General features: G+C 27.5%; 2 protein-coding genes across 3 annotated transcripts in view; both read left to right on the forward strand.

Moving 5' to 3' along the window:
• LOC103572802 (gamma-aminobutyric acid receptor subunit beta) overlaps positions 1-5,967 on the forward strand; it is a 74,085-nt gene extending 68,118 nt beyond the window's left edge. Inside the window, exons 8-10 of one of the 2 annotated variants that reach the window (XM_008551582.1) lie at positions 3,479-3,627; positions 5,115-5,268; positions 5,649-5,967. In XM_008551582.1, coding sequence (XP_008549804.1) covers positions 3,479-3,627; positions 5,115-5,268; positions 5,649-5,794 — 449 coding nt within the window. In that variant the 3' untranslated portion in view covers positions 5,795-5,967. The remainder of the gene's footprint in view (positions 1-3,478; positions 3,628-5,114; positions 5,269-5,648) is intronic. The other variant, XM_008551583.1, reaches the window with a different exon arrangement.
• Positions 5,968-14,631: 8,664 nt separating this feature from the next.
• On the forward strand, positions 14,632-17,686 carry LOC103572801 (heat shock protein 83). Its single transcript, XM_008551581.3, has 3 exons — positions 14,632-15,031; positions 15,212-15,330; positions 15,472-17,686. Exons 1-3 carry the CDS (start codon positions 14,879-14,881, stop codon positions 17,378-17,380), a joined length of 2,181 nt encoding a protein of 726 aa, XP_008549803.1. The 5' UTR covers positions 14,632-14,878; the 3' UTR covers positions 17,381-17,686.
• Positions 17,687-18,295: the final 609 nt, after the last annotated feature.

The raw sequence follows: 18,295 nt of genomic DNA on the forward strand, positions 1-18,295 counted from the left end.
GATTGATCTTAAACACTGCATACTGTTGCACCTTCATAAATAAATGTGTACATAAGTATAAATATATATAAATAAATTTATTTGTATATATATTTTTATAGTTTTGTTTATTTGGCACCAATAGTAATTAACTGTGCATACAAACCACGCGCAATAATATGTGTAGCACTTTATGATGTATTTATCATTTAATTATAATAATAATAATAATAATTATTATTATTATTATTATTATTATTGTTATTATTATTATCATCAACATTAACATTAATATTATTATTATCGTTATTACGCATCGACAGTGTGCTGCGATTTTGATTGATCGAACGTACTGACTTGCCAATTAATCACGATTTGCTCTTACTTTTTTTAAATGTATATAAACTATGGCCAATACGACAAAGAAAAAAGTTAATTATCAAAATTTATAAATTAATAATAAGAAGGGAAAAAAATGTAAAAAAGATCTCGAGCGATCGTGGCGTGAGCCGTAGATCAATCGATCGATCTTAAACAGTGTACACTGTTACACGCGATGAGTAATTTAATTATTTAATAAAATAATTATAAATATTACTGCGTAATAAATTAACAAACAATGAGCAGTGTGCAATGATTTTGATAGATCGAGGGTTCCACGTCTTCACGATGGACTCAAATAGACCCGATTATTATACATTAGTTGGGTTATATATTTAGTCCTGTTCACTGATAAACGCTCTCGTCTCGACTGACGGATCCCTCTGAGACACCTTATTCTATCACGAATTCCCTTATGTTCAATTTCATCGTACGTGATTTTACTTTCCAAGATTAAATTTTTTTCTTTCTTGAAGAAAAATAACAATTGGTACATTTTTACTTTTTTTTTTTTTTTTTTTTTTTAACGGTTTTTAAAGTCTAAATTATTTCTTACTTTTTTTTTTTTTACTATTTATAAGGTTTAGCTGTATAAAGCTTTTTAGGGTTAGAGAATAATAGTTTTTTAGTTTTATTATAATTTTAAGGCAGATATATTTTTCTGCAATGGAAAAAAAAATTGCTACCATTTGATTATTTTTTTTTTTTAATTAGTAAAATAAAACAAAAATCCATTGCAGAAAATAATAGAATAACCGCGTGACTTGAGACTCTCAAGCTCAAATTATTATTTTTAAAAATCAGCTCGAGTTGTAAATTGTAAATTTCAAATATTTCAATGGCTAAAAAATCTAGTGATCGAAAAATAAAATAAAATAAAAGTGACGATCTCAATCTTTAAAAAAAAAAAAAAAAATAATAAAACATACCGCTGATATTACCATATTGGATTTGTGTCAATAATATATTTCAGTTAAAACCAAAAAGATGATAACGATATAAAAAAAGCAAATTTTTTTCAATTAAAGCCTTGATAAAATTTAAATCTCGGTAAAAATAAATGAAACCGAATAAAAAAAAGAAGGCTAAAATCTAATCGGGAAATTGGACCATAAAACATAAAAAAGTGAATATTTTAGTAGTAAAAATAACTGAAAAAATAGTAAATAGAGTTAAAAAAAAGAAAATATATATAGATATACATATTCTCTTGCCTATCGTTGCATGGACAACGAAAAATCCATCTCAATGACCCGGTCACTAGATGATAAAGACCAATGTATATATACATATATACAAAAGTGTGAAATACCATCATCATCACAAGCTCGATTAATTTAACGGGAGAATGCTCGCTAGAAATAAACCAACTTTCCTTTACTTTGCATACCTCTACCTTTACCGTAATAATAATAATAATAATAATATTAATAATAATAATGAGAATAATAATAATAACCAATACATAATCCTCAATCACTTTTCTTTGTTATCCATAACTTTCCGTCTCGGTTGATAAACCTGTTATGAACATAGCTACACATACAACACACAAGTATATTTTATGACGCAAGCTGCAATCGTCACACACCAGTCTCACACCATGTTCCCGACACTCTTAATTAAGCCGCCTACTGTCTCCTCATTAAACATTGCTGGTATTCCCCGATTCCCGTACTATCACTGCTAATTATAATTCCCCACACTCTCGCTACTACACTACTGTCCGTAAGCCTAAAGTCATTGCCGAATAAGGTATTATATTTCACCTTAGGGAAATTATTTTGCTTTATTAGAAATTTATTAACCACTTTTAAGCACGTACTTGCCTAATTAGTTATTATATTACTTTTTTTTTTTTTTTTTTTTTTTTTTTTTTGTAACTAAAAGAGGTACCGGTTGACTATTATTGATGAGTCTAAAGAGAACCACTACCTCTTGTCAAAGTAGTTTAGTAAAAAGAAAAAAAAATAAAGTCATGGTAGAAATAGACTAGTCCCAAAAAAAAATGCATAAAAAAAAATGAGGGGAATAAAGTGAAGAAGAAGAAATTGAAGGAATGAATCGTGGATTGATGTGGGATCGTGCTTAGGACAGCTCTCAATCAACTCGGGTTAGTAGATTGGTCCATCAGTGTACAAGTGTATTTACAGGTACTTCTTACTCTTTACTCAATAATTCAAGTGTACATGCTGCTATGTACTGTATACGTCGTCAAGTGGGCTTTCTTCCTCCTTCTTCTCATCCTGGCGGCGGCTCTGGGTCTCTGGCTCTGATGAGGAAACAAGGGGCTCGTAGAGTAGAGAGAACTAAACTTCTGGATCAAGTTTCCGGTGGTAAAATTACATTGTGAATCGGCGAACCGTTATGAGCCATTGGGGTTATCTAACACTCAGCTCAAGTGATACAAGATACGATACGATATATACATATATATATATATACATACATTTACATACTAATACACAGACATAGGACACACTAAACATTGAAAAGGTAAAGATGATACAAAGTGCAGCATTGATGGGGTAAAGGTAAGATGGAATTAGTTAGTCGAGAAAATCAAAAAGACAAACAAAATTAGTTATTCTCTTGATGGAGTAAAGCTTTACTACCACTAGTACCGACTACAACTACTACAACAATGAGAGACAAAAGGCAGTTGCCAAAGAGATAAGCTTTAAAGCTTATTCTATTCCTTTCATGTACAAAAGTTAACCTCGTCGATGGATAAAGGAGCAAAGCTCTCTCTCCAACACTTTACTTAAGACTTAAATGTTACTAATGAGTTCGACATTACTTTGAACAATTCACTACTCTAAGGATAACATAATAACAATAATAATAATAATTATTGTAATAATATTAATATTAATAATAATGATAAAGAATTTGTCATCGAAAATATCATCCGATAAAATTATTGCACTTGTTTGTTTTTGTATTTAAATAATGGATGCTTTATTTGGATTTATTGTTGTTTTTTTTTTTTTTTTCATTTTTTTTTTTTTTTTTTTTTTTTTTTTATTTTTGTTTTTTTGAGTTCTTTTAAGAAGGAAGAAAAGAGATTTGATGAGAGAGTTAAATACGGTGTAAAATGGCTGTTATTGATTCACAGAGTACGCCACGGTCGGTTACATGGCTAAGAGGATCCAGATGCGCAAGAATAGGTTCCAAAAAATAGCTGAGAGTATGAAAGCTGCGAGGGAAAATCCAGGACCACCAGGTGTACCTGGTGATCATGGTGATCATGCGCCTAAACAAACTGTGAGTAAAAGTTGGACGGTTTTTTTTTTGGGAAATGCCCGGTAATTTTTTTTTGTCCTCACCTTTATGTCGGATTTTTTTCGTCCAGTTATCTAAAACCTTTTTGCGGAGTTTATTGGAAATCAGTTACCGAAATCAACTTGCCACTTGAATTTATTTATTTATTTTGTAGATAGAGAACTAGGCTAATTATGAATTTAATTAATAAAAATTTAACCGCGTAATTTGATGTAAATTATAAAAAAGTTTTTAAAGATTGTACCAAAGTTTATTTACGAGGGAAATAAAAATACTCGTGGAATTGATAAAAGCTATGTACTTTTTCTTTGACCGGACTGTTAAATAAAAGTTTAAATAAAAATAAAATAAATAAAGCTTAAGAAGACAAGTACTTAGTGTTGGTAAGACCGAGTAATTTACGAGCACAAAACAGAAACAGTAGTACTACAAACGGACAGTCGGCAAGTCGTTCTGACTACATTTCCCCTTGAGAAATTAGTTAATTAAGTTTAAATAATTGAGTCTATCAATTACTACCCTCGTTTACTCACTTGCATGTGCGTTAAAACCACTACACAGTTAACTTGTCTTTTTATTTCAACAATCTTATTAATTTAAATTAAATTTATCAATTAAAAAATCACTCACTAGATTATTTTGTCTTATTTAAAATAAAAATAAAAAAAACTAAACTCGTTACTTTTAATTAAATAAATTAAATGGAATTTTTTCAATTATTAATATTAAAAGCAAACAAAAACAACTGGACGATACGGATAGAGTAAATAATAAAAAATAAATCCGAGAGTACTCTAAAACTTTTAAGTAGGGACACATGTATATAAATAAATGAAATAAACAAATATACAATGACAAAACACAAACTAAACGAAATGTCTGGAACAAACTGCAAAAAGTGCTTTAATTAGAGAACGAATTAATTATTCGTGTGGCAGACTACTCCTGGATTGAGATTAAATTTGTCGATGGAGAACAGAGCCAACGGCGTCGGAAAAAAATTCAACCGTTTTTTTTTACAAACATTTTCAATTCATTTTCAAGTACTCGAAATTATTAACAAACCTTTTTACTCGTGAATACTTGAATTGAAACATCTTTATTTTTTTTGTTTTTAAATTTATTAATATATTAATTAAATTCAATCTAATTAATTTTTCTGGTATATTATTAAAATAATAAATCAAAAGAGTTTTAATAAAATTACTCACCAAACACGATTCTCGCTTTTTTTTGCACTTGATTTGATTACCGCCTGCTTACACGCACAAAAATATCACTGAAACAAAAAATACACCAAGTGTCAAGTTGATAATAAAAATGATCGATATTTAAATAAAAAAATGAAACGAAAGCTGTAGCCACTCCCAGTGTTGCATGTAAAGCCAAAAAAGTAAGGGGATGATCCATAAATCGGACACCCCATGGCGAACTGCCGTGTCTCTTGTAAGTGGTCCCGTGTTGTCCAGGAGGTGCGGTTCAAGGTGCACGACCCAAAGGCACACAGTAAAGGCGGCACACTTGAGAACACTATCAATGGCCGGGCCGATGAAGAAGCACCACCAGCACCCCAGCATCTGATTCATCCGACCAAAGACATCAGCAAGCTCTACGGTACGCCATGTAGGTTTCTCTTCGTTTTTTATACCTATTTATCACCACGAATTATAAGGGACGTATACTTGAAATAAACTGTCTCATTTTATTTAATTACGACACTTAATAATTTAATTAATATATTTAATAAAAGCTTAAGTAATATAAAAAAGTATTTAATAATTAAATTTTTAATTTATTTTATTTACTGGCAAGCAATGAATGTCCTGCACTAAATTTATTATTATTAATTATTATATTGGCTATAGTTGATCACAATTATGTATTAAAAATTATAATAAATAATTAAATGCAATGTAAACAGCTTTATTACAAGAAACGTCTTGCATAGTTCTGAGACGACAGTATTTACACCCGCATAGCAAAGAAACGTGTAATTTTTACAGGTATCACACCTTCGGATATCGACAAATATTCACGAATTGTATTTCCCGTGTGTTTTGTCTGCTTCAATCTAATGTACTGGATTATTTATCTGCACATAAGTGACGTTGTTGCGGACGATCTGGTACTACTGGAGGAAGCTAAATAAACAAAACGCTCATCTAAATCAAATAAATCTCTTCGTCAAGATTACCGAGCTAATAAATCGCCATCACGGGATTTAAATGTTCAACAAATAAAATAAATAATTTTTAAATAAAATTATTGTACTAAAACCGTGCTGTGACTAATTACGACTTTCAGGCACTGTGCGACACTCACTCGTCGCGTCGTCCAATCATCAAAAAAAAAAATAAATAAAAATTAATTATTATAAAATAAGAATTTTAAACTGTCCTTTAATTAAAGGAAATGATTTATTAATTTAAATAATACGTGATGAATTATTAATTTTAAAAATTAATAAAATATTTAAATAAATACATAAAACCAAAAAAAAAAAAAAAACATGACCACTGCCGGCCAAAACCGGCGTATCAAATGGTCTACGCTCAATGACTTTTTTTTTCCTCGGGGAAAAAACGCAAACACGATCGCCGAAGTGACTTCATAGCCTACTAAATGGAGGATTTTAAAAGAAAAAATAATAATAATTGATTATTAACCTCGTAGGTTGTTTAAATAATAATAAAAATGAAAAAAAAAAAATAAAATAAAATAAAAAAAAATATGCTCATAAAGGAAGTATTAGACAAAATTAAAATATCTGTGAAATATTTAAGTGCAGGAGTCAAAATTCTGCGATCGTTAAGCGCAATGAAGACTGAAGCATGTCGAGCCGTAATAATAAAGCATGGACGGAAATATATGAAAAATGTGAAGAAAAAAATAAATAATAATAGTAATACTAATACTAATAATAAATATAATAATAATAATAATGTATATGTTAAATATGGTGAAAAATAATTGAAAATACGAGGCGAGTGCGAAGACTTTGTTATTACATTGCAACGGTGTGTACAGTGCCGCGAAAGCCTTCAGAGACGAATATAAATATATAAATATAGATGTATTATATTAATATTATGAATATAAATATACATATATATATATATAGATATATATACAAATAATGTTATGTATCGATTAATGTATGTGTCGGTGTGCAGAGTGCTCGCTAAATTGACAATTTTTTAATTTTTTATTTTTTCTAAAATCGGTTCGGACATAGATATTAAAGTTTATATAGTATAGAAGTTAAAAAAAAATAAAATATTAAAAATTATATATGCTTTTGAATAACTCTCGTTTATAAAAATCAACCATTACCTCTAAAAATTTTCTAACTAAATGTAATCATTAGAAATCACCCTGCACATCACACAAATATTGATTAATATACAACACATGATATATATATATATATACATATATATACGATATACCTTTAAAAGCATTGCCAGTATATCTCTATAGATACGTCGTAAAAGCAGTTATTATATATATTAATAAATAAATAATAATAAATTTTTTCGGTATAAATACGTCAATTTAGCCACTGTAGTTTATTATTATTATTATTATTAAAATTTAAGCATTCGATTATAGGCATAATCGTGGCTCAACTTGCTACTAAATTTTTTTTTTAACCAATTATAATTAAATAAATAAATAAATTAATAAAATAAATGAACGATTTGATACAAGTGATTAAATATTATTATAATTAGTGGACAATGCCAAGTTTATTCGGTGGAACTGCTATTTGTAAATGATAAATATTTAAAGTGACAAGTGTTTTTTTTTTTTTTTTTTTTTTTTTTTTTTTTTTTAAGTTTAATATTTTTTACGTTTCCACAATTTTATTTATTTAATAAATTAATATTATAAAAAATTTACATATACAATAAAAATAATAATAATAATTAAAGGTTGATTGAATAAAGCATGAGGATAAATATGATTGTTATCACGTAATATATGTAATTAGTTATTAGTTAGTGGAACGGTTGTAATAATTGTTGATTATTACACATGTCTGTGTATGACTCGAGACTGACGAGAATGTTAATTGATTATTATTATTACTTAATTATAAAATACATATATAATGTTTATTAATTATTAATTACCAAAGAAATTTATAATAATAATTATTATTATTATTATTATCATCAAATCGTTAATTTTATTTAATCAGGTAGAATAGAATTATAAAGATAATTATTGAGGATTATCGATAAATTGGTACGTTTGTAGATATAAATATATATATAGATACACATATATTTATAAAATTACTTGGATTGTAAGCGTGTGATAATCGGCTCGGGAAATATTTAATTAGTTATATTTTTTTATTATTTAATAATTGGATTAATTATTTGGCGCGTAAATAAATGTCACGAAGCAACGAAACTCGACGATATTTCCTACGATTTATATTCCTAAATATCTATGTATAATAAAATATATTTAATTAACGCCTTCCACTGGTCATCGATGCTTCGTGTTAAATATTTCCCGAGGCTAGGGATCAAGGCTCCTCGGATTTTTAATTCTTTAACTTTTGTTATTAATTCAATAAATTAAATTCAATTACTGTAATAAATAAATGACAAAATAGTGATAATTGTAATGTTAATTTTACTAAACTTTTAATTATTTATTATTACGAGATATTTTTTACTTCTTGACGTCAACGTGCAAGCTTAATTTATCTCCTACTCACTCTCAGTCTTTATCTTCCTCATTTTTATATTTATTTTCTTTTATTTTTTTTTTTACTCCCATCAGCGCATTATTTTATTTTTATTTTTTCTTTTTCATATATATTTTTTTTTCCTTTTCTTTATATTATTTTCAGTTAGTGCGAAGCAAAGCGAGGACGCTGGGATGTGGAAACTTGCCATTCAGGATATCGACCAGACACACCCTGGCTTCTTTGTCTATCTCATTCTCTAGTACTCACTCACTCATTTCATGATCTCTATTTTCTCTTTCATATAACTCTCATACTATTCACGAATACACTGTAAAACTACAACAAGAATAAGATAAAAAAAAAATGAAAAAATAAAAAGACTGAGAGTGATTAGAGTCGAAAGAAAATAAATAAAAAACGTTGCGAGAGTGATTTTGTTCTCAAGCTTCCTCTTTATCAATAAATTAAATTCACTCTTTTTTAATTTATTTATTTGATAAATTGTCTGCCTCGACTTATAAAAACTAAAGGATCTCAAAAATATATTATTATAATTATAATTAACAATAGAATCAGCACGTGAAATATTTATCAACGAATAATATAAATATATACATATATTTATATATATATATATATATATATATATATATATATATATATATATATATATATATATATATATATATCCAATCCTCTCAACTTCCTTAAGCTTTTTTTTAATACTCAAAAATTAAAAACAAACTCACGAATAATAATAATGAATAAATAGTTAAATATATAAATTTTTCTATCTACAGATCAATAGAAATAATAATAATAATAATGAATAATATGGATAAAAATAGTTATCGTATAAAGTCGCGTATAATATATATATATAAATTTATTTACTTTATCTGTAAATTATTTTTAATTTAAATTTGTTTGAGTTATGGATTTTCTAAGTCTGTAATTTAATTAATAAATATTAAAATATTTATATTGACGATATAGACGTCCGTTAAATAAAATAAACTCGATATAAATGTAAAATAATAAATAGTTAACTAAAATAAATGCTCCGTAAAATAAAAAGACAGAAGATAAATAATTTATTAAAATATTTGAAAATTGTCAGACGAATAATTTTAATAAGTTATTTATCTTTTTTTCATTTTGTATTTATTTGTATAGTCACAATCACTTCAGTATTGTTATATAATTGTTACAAGAATCGTTAAAAAAATTAACAGACGATGAATTTTACCAATTGAATATTTATGGTTATCATAAAAGAAAAAAAAATTAATCACATTGATTTATTTTAATTTAAAGTTTAAAATAAAATTAACCGTCTGTTATTTTTTTAAATATACAATTCAATAGTTATATATACGTTATCTATTTGGAGTCTCTATGATAGTAAAAAAAAAAAAAAAAAATAAAAATAAAAAAAAATGAGTGAATGATGAAAATGATAAGAGATGTAATTTTAGTCGTTTATCGTTGTGATATATTCTACAAATAGAATGCTTATGTTTTAAGTTTATGAAATTAAATAAAAAAAAAAAAAAAATCGTGTGACGCGATAATTAAATAATAATAAATTTAATTGATAAAATTGTTAAATTAGCTTATTGTTTAGAGGCAAATTTAAAAACGAAAGTAATTGATAAAAAATGGTTTATTATTACTTTGAATAAAAATAAATTGTCGCGTCGTACGAATCCGAGTGAGTCTCTGTCCTCTGGTAGGATTAAAATTTCTGGGCACTTAATGCGTAGATATTTAAATAAAATAATTAAAAGGTTAATAAAATAGGACTACGGAGGAATCCTTAACTATTTAAAATAAAGTCAGCCCAGCTCGATTAAACCCTCACTTAATTAACAAAAGTAACTATTACTAAATTTAAAAATATTTAAAATACAGTCACATCTTGTACATACAAGTTTTATACAGAGTATTATTATTATTATCATGCATTAAAAATACTGTGAAATTAATATATAAATATATATAAATACATAAATAAATATTATACAATATGCAAATATGTAGTGCACATACGTGATTGTTCGCACATATTTAGATAAAAACAACTTTAAATAGGATGGTAATAAATAAATAAATTGATTAATTGATAAAGTTTAAATAAAATTTAATATTAACATATATAAATATAATATATATGTGTATGTATAAATAAAACGATAATTTAAAAAATGTCTAGAGAAAATGTTTAGAAAGTGGACTTTAGTACAGCCGCGTAAACTGCAGGAGTGAGTTAATTTTTAAAATTTAAATTTTAAAAATCATTCAAATTCCCTGGATTGTGAATGTGTTTATGCAAATGCTAAAATTAATTTTGGGGTAATGTGCAGCAATGTTTATACTCATGGCGATTTACTTTTTTTATTTTTAAATTCATTTTCTTATTATTTTTCAGTTTCTATTGAAATGTTTTTGCAAAATTATTTAAATTTCACTTTAATCGCCAAAAAAAAAAATAAAAAATGAAAAAAAAAAATAATAATAAAAGATCCAAGACAAAGTGTATGATATACCAGTTCAAATAACGTTAACGAAAACTGCCAACTTCATATTATTACACTTTTTAGTCAATCAGATGGACGGAAAAAAAAAAACTAAATAAATAAATAAAATAAAAATAATAAAGGAAGTGAATAAAAATGTGTGGTTGTAACAGACCCAAAATTTTTATTAGGATAAACACATTTGCCGTTTGCACATAGAATATATTCGAATGATTTAATAAAATCATTAAATAATTAAATAACTGATCAATTGATTGAGCGAATGAATGAGTGCAATTTCATACTAAACAATTTATCATTAGATTAATAATAAAATTCGTTATCTCATTGTTTTATATATATATTATATTTTAACTATAAGTATTTTACTGTATATTTAAATTATTTATTATTATTATTTATTAATTACGTCGATAAAATGTCCACGTATGTTAATTTTTTTTTTTATTCACGCAGTAAGAGAAAGTGAAACAAAATTATTGTAAAGTTAGTTAATTATAAAATATTTAATTAATAAAAAATATTAATTAATAAATATTTATCGAGTGTGAAAGGAATTTATTTAATAAATTTTTTGATAAATATATTGGATAGGATATATTTGGTGATAATAAATATTTAAACAGTATATTTATCATTTGATTTATGCGACCTTTCAAATTATTCATTTACTCAATTATTGTGTGATTTAATTTATGATTAAATAATTATTTTAATTGATTAAAATAATAAAATAGTAGACCATGAAAAAATAAGGACTTGAATAATTAAAAAAAAATATATATATATATATTAATAAATCTAAAATTAAACATTGTGCGCGAATAAATATTTAAATTCGAATTTTTCCACGTAAATATAAACAAAATGTTTCTTTCGTCATTAAGACTCACTATTCTTGGTAAACCTTGCACCCCTTTAATTAAAGATTTATATAATTAATAAGAAAAAAAATATCGTAGTAGACTGAATAAAAAATAATAAACTCAATGAAATAAATAAATAAAATATGGAGTTAAATTTTAATTACTGCGGTTATGATTTATAAAATAAAATGTAAAGGAAAAATAACAATCGGGCAAGAGAAAGAGAGAGAGAGTGAGAAAAGCTTAAACGGTGATAAGAAATACAAGTCGTTTTGAGAGTACCAAATTCTAAAAAAATGTATTTAATATTAATTAATTACACATTGTAGAATAAATAATGTAACGGTAAAATGAAAAAACAAAAAAATAATATTAACTAATAAAATACCTTTGAAATAAAAATGATGAAAGAAAATCAATTTTTATCTGATAATCATTTAAATAATTTATATAAATTCCTTTCCCGTAGGTTAATCTAAAAAACTATCATTTAGGATGACAAATTCTTATTTGAAATACAGAGTAATTTAAGACAGTTATTGAATATTTAAAAATGATAATTCAATTATCGCGCCTGAAGTAATCAAAGTAACCATAAAGGCTTAAGACCTCGGTTATTTTAATAAAAAAAAAAAAAAAAAAAAAAAAAAAAAAAAAAAAAAAAAAAAGGACGAAAGAATATTTGGGCTTAAAGGCCAAGATTTAAAAAAAAATATTAATGCGGGATGGTAACTTCCCGACTGGTTTGCTACATCAGACTGATAAAAGACCGACTGACATTGGTGGAAAATTGACTACTCGACTGATGAAACACCGTTTACTTGATGTCTTAATCCTAATAATTAAAACTTTCATTAGCTAGAGCAATAATTTAATATTTAAATCAAAAGACTTCCCTCTAGTCGAAGCATTCAGAAAAAAAAAATTTCTTTTTTCATAAAACGATAGCTATTTATTCTCAGTTCTACTTCAAGTTCTTTTTTAAACAAAATATTTTTGGCGCGAAAAATTTTGTTTCAAATTTTTTTTTATAAAAAAAAATCAATAATTATAAGTAATAAATTGAATAAATAAGTGTAAGCAATAGATTATTGCTAGAGCATAAAAAATAGATAAGGAATTATTTAAAAAAAAAAAAAAATAAAAACTTACAGTTTAGACACTTGTAATAAATTAATTTTGCTCAATTCGGGAACGAAATTGGAATAGTTATTCATATTAAAATATACTTATTAATATTATTTACACAAACACTTAAATTTATCACTCACTTATTTATAAACCACAATTTTTAATTTAAAAAAAACTACATTCTATTTTTAAACTTTTTCACAACGGCAGAATAAAAAGTTATGATAAAAAACACTTTTACTTCAATTACGCGATAGAAAAAATCCCATTTATACATAAACACTCACTAATACTTTTTAAATACTTTGGTATAATAATAATTATTTATATTGATTTTAATGATCCTGAAGTTCGCAGACAATTAACAATTTTCAGATTTTTTTTTTTTTCAACAATTTATTAAAAATAAATAAATAAGATAAAAAAAATTCAAAAATTATTAGACGTTGGCAAACTTCAGTATCATGAATGTTAAATTAATAAAACAAATGACGACGACGCCGGCAATTGAACAATGAGCAAAATGAGATGATTTAATTAATTGTTATTATATTTTACGTACCGATAAAATTATTATTACGAAATGTTCTTTAGGTAATAGAGAATATTTAAAAACCCGAGTTTTAATTTATTTAAACAAAAAAACAGTTAATTTATTTATTTAATCACGACTAACACGTTCGAGTTAATGTAATGGCGGTAAACTGAAGTTTGACACAGAACGCTTGCGTAGTTGTAGAGACGGTTGGAACGGCCTGCGTAGTAGAGATAAAATAGACATACGCGTGCGCAGAAATCAGCCAGTCTCCCGCGTGATGACTGCGAGACTGCTTTCACGCCATATTTTAATAGCGGAACCTATTTTAACGACTTACTTCTGCTTATTATTTGCTAGATGGCGCTATTAGTCCCGTTTCGATGCAATAATATATTATTGATTTATTTACATTACATAAATTAATTTTTTTTTTTATTTTAATAAAAAATACTCTGTATAATTATTTAAATGAATTTAAATAATCATATTTTACTGTCATTACCGAGATCTTTCGCATGACGATCATTCGAGAACATCAACTTGCCTTTTCCCAAAATACGTATATATATACCATATATATTTATAACAATAATGCAACTATCCGAAGAATTTAATCGAACATACTAGACCCAACAACAATATGCATTTTAATTTTTAAAATCAAAACAACTAAATAAAAACTCATGAAATTTTTTTTTGCTCTTTCCCTTTAATTTAAAAATATTTCATTTTTATTTTATTTTTAAATTAATTAATATTCGAATTTTTACGTCGTTCGAGAATATTCTCAAGTCAATACTTGATATATATAAATAAATTATTTACTTATTTCTAAAATAATAAATTGAATTATTTATATAATATAGAATAAATTTAGTCATTTGTTATTTTGTCATACCGGCAAATTTTCGATCATTCTAGAATTTTCTTCAGTTAAACTTGAATTTCCGTTTACCTCAATAAATACGAGAGTCAAATAAATTTCAGCATAAGCTTTCGTCCAATAAAAAAAATTTTTTTTTATTTATTCTAATAGATGAAAAAATTTAATAAATAAAATATAAATTTTTGAATATTTATAAAAGCTCAGCAAATGTTTGTTTTATTTAAAAAATGTAAGAAATGACGGTGAGTTGATAGAAGGTTCTGGACTTTATGACCGAGTTTCTGCAGTCGGCATCGAGAACATTCGATAACTTGTCTAGTCTATATAAACGACGAAGAGGCGCGCAGTCGGCACATTTGAAAAAGAGACACTAAGCGATAAATATACATTGCAATCAACGGAGAGCTGTATCTCTCTGCGCCTTTTTATATAAATAAACTCAAGCGAACTTATTACTGACTTTTTATTTGTGCGTGTTAATTATTAAATCTATTCAAGACGACGATCATTAAAGAGCTTAACGATCTTAAAATAACTGAAGCGGTTAAAACAAAAGAAACGACCATGCCTGAGGAAGACACGAAAATGGCTGTCGAGGGTGAAACCGAGACTTTTGCTTTCCAAGCTGAAATTGCCCAGTTGATGAGTTTGATCATCAACACCTTCTACTCCAACAAGGAAATCTTTCTTCGTGAATTAATCAGTAACTCATCTGATGTAAGTAACTTTTTTTTTTATCCAGTAATTTTTTATGATACTAAAGATAGCCGTTTCACTCATAAATTTTGAATTTTTTTAAAAAACCTAGAGCTCTTTTTAATTTTTTGCATGTTTACATTTATATTTTTTTTTTCTCGGCAGTTCTTATAATTACATTTTTATTTTTTTGTTCTATAGGCTCTTGACAAAATTCGTTATGAATCACTTACCGATCCATCAAAACTTGATAGCTGTAAAGAATTATTCATCAAGATTATACCCAACAAAAATGATCGTACTCTCACCATCATTGACAGGTAAATATTTTCATCAATTATTTATCAAAAATTAAAAATGAGTGAATATAACAAACATTAAATTATTTTTTAAATATTTATGTTCAATAGATTATTTTTTTTTAACATAGTAAAAATAACTAAATAAATTTATTTTTACAGTGGTATTGGTATGACAAAATCAGACCTGGTGAATAACTTGGGAACCATCGCCAAATCCGGTACTAAAGCTTTCATGGAAGCTTTGCAAGCTGGTGCAGACATCTCTATGATTGGTCAATTTGGTGTTGGTTTTTACTCGGCTTACCTGGTGGCTGACAAAGTATCTGTTGTGTCTAAACACAATGACGACGAGCAGTATTTGTGGGAGTCTTCTGCCGGTGGTTCATTCACAATTCGTCCTGACAACGGCGAACCCTTGGGTCGTGGTACCAAGATAATCCTCCACATCAAGGAAGACCAAGCTGAATTCCTAGAAGAATCTAAGATTAAGGAAATTGTCAAGAAACACTCACAATTTATCGGCTATCCAATTAAATTGTTAGTTGAGAAAGAACGTGAAAAAGAATTGAGCGATGACGAGGAAGAAGAAGAAGAGAAAAAGAAGGATGCTGATGAAAACGAAGATGACAAGCCCAAGATTGAGGATGTTGGTGATGATGATGAAGAGGAAGAAAAAGATAAAAAGAAAAAGAAGAAGAAGACTATTAAAGAAAAGTACACTGAAGATGAAGAATTGAACAAGACCAAGCCATTGTGGACTCGCAATCCTGATGACATCACCCAAGAAGAGTACGGCGAATTTTACAAGAGTTTGACAAATGACTGGGAAGAACATTTAGCAGTAAAACACTTTTCTGTAGAAGGTCAACTTGAATTCCGTGCTCTTCTATTTGTTCCACGTCGTGCACCTTTCGACTTATTCGAAAACAAGAAACGTAAAAATAACATCAAGCTCTATGTGCGACGTGTCTTCATCATGGACAACTGCGAAGAAATAATTCCCGATTACCTCAACTTCATCAGAGGTATTGTTGACAGTGAAGATCTTCCACTTAACATTTCTCGTGAAATGCTCCAACAAAACAAAATTCTCAAAGTTATTCGCAAAAACTTGGTCAAGAAATGTTTAGAATTGTTTGAAGAGTTAGCTGAAGATGGTGAGAACTATAAAAAATTCTACGAGCAATTCTCCAAGAACTTGAAGCTTGGTATCCACGAGGACTCATCTAACCGCAAAAAATTGGCTGATCTTCTGAGGTTCCACACATCGGCGTCGGGCGAAGACATGTGCTCTCTCAAAGACTACGTTGGCAGAATGAAGGAGAACCAGAAGCACGTATACTATATCACTGGTGAGAACCGAGATCAGGTATCTAACAGTTCATTTGTTGAGCGAGTAAAGAAACGTGGATTTGAAGTTGTCTACATGACTGAGCCAATTGATGAGTACGTAGTCCAGCAGTTGAAGGAGTATGATGGTAAGCAATTGGTGTCAGTTACCAAAGAAGGTCTAGAACTACCAGAGACTGAGGAAGAGAAGAAAAAGAGGGAAGAAGACAAAGCCAAGTTTGAGAACTTGTGCAAAGTTGTCAAAGATATCCTGGACAAGAAAGTAGAAAAAGTCGTTGTGTCCAACAGGTTGGTAGATTCCCCTTGCTGTATCGTCACTTCACAGTACGGATGGACGGCCAACATGGAAAGGATAATGAAAGCCCAGGCCTTGAGAGACACCTCGACGATGGGATACATGGCAGCTAAGAAACATCTTGAAATAAATCCCGACCATCCGATCATGGAAAACCTCAGACAGAAAATCGAAGCCGACAAACACGACAAGTCGGTGAAAGATTTGGTGATGCTGTTGTTCGAAACTGCATTGATGTCATCAGGGTTCGCACTAGAAGATCCTCAAATCCATGCTGCAAGAATTTACCGCATGATAAAATTAGGATTGGGATTAGATGATGATGATGACGTACCGATGGAGGAGATAAAAGCTAGCGAAGATAATGCCCCTACGATCGAAGAACCCGACGATGAAGCTTCAAGGATGGAAGAAGTTGATTAAATTTCAAAAAATATTATTTTATAATTATTTATTGTTATTTCTAAAGACTTGAGTCATAAAGACTGTTTACTTTATTAAGTATTACCTCCAGCAGAGCATTGAGAACAAGTCATTTTTATATCATCTCAATTTAAAGTACTTCTGCTGTTTTTATGACTTTGATTTTTATTTTTTTCCTTTTTGTTATTAACAAATTCATTCTTCATTTCACGCGAGTCAATAAATTTCATTCCATACGTTATCTATGTAATTATTAATGTAAGTTGATATCGTGATTGAATGTGTGAATAAATGGTAAAGATGATAGTTGATATTTAAAAAAAAAAAAAAAAAAAAAAGAAATCGATTATTTTTACCAACTTTATTCCTTATCCCACTCCTAATTATTAATTTATTTAAATTAAACTATTCAGTTCTACAAAGATCAATAATTTTAAGTAAATCTCACAATTTTTCCTGATCCTTTAAAAATAATAAAATTTGGTCACTATCTTTTTTATAAGTATAAATAAAATATTTGAATATTAGCGCCATAGAAAAATGGCGCTGAAAAAATTTAAACAGCCAATAGACGATGAGTTATCACCATGACTACAATGACGTCAGTAGTGTTCAAGGACGAAAGCAACTGCAGCTTGTTGATCAACCTCAACGTCGTTGTCTTGTCTGAGTATTTACGCGAGTCAAACTGCGTCGTACTTTTAAGTAATTCTATTTTATTTAAATATTCAGTGATAATAATAAATGTGTAATTAATTAAGCGTTTACACTTTATAAATAGTAACTAAACATTCAAATTTTTTAAATTGAAAATTTCATACCGAGTATAAAAATTTATTTTTAACGAACCGAAGTACAAAAAAAGATTAATGGCGTAAACGAAATTCCATTTATTAATTGAATTTTTGATCGAGT

The sequence above is a fragment of the Microplitis demolitor genome, chromosome 6 (assembly GCF_026212275.2).
Source record: "Microplitis demolitor isolate Queensland-Clemson2020A chromosome 6, iyMicDemo2.1a, whole genome shotgun sequence".
NCBI classification, from domain to species: domain Eukaryota; kingdom Metazoa; phylum Arthropoda; class Insecta; order Hymenoptera; family Braconidae; genus Microplitis; species Microplitis demolitor.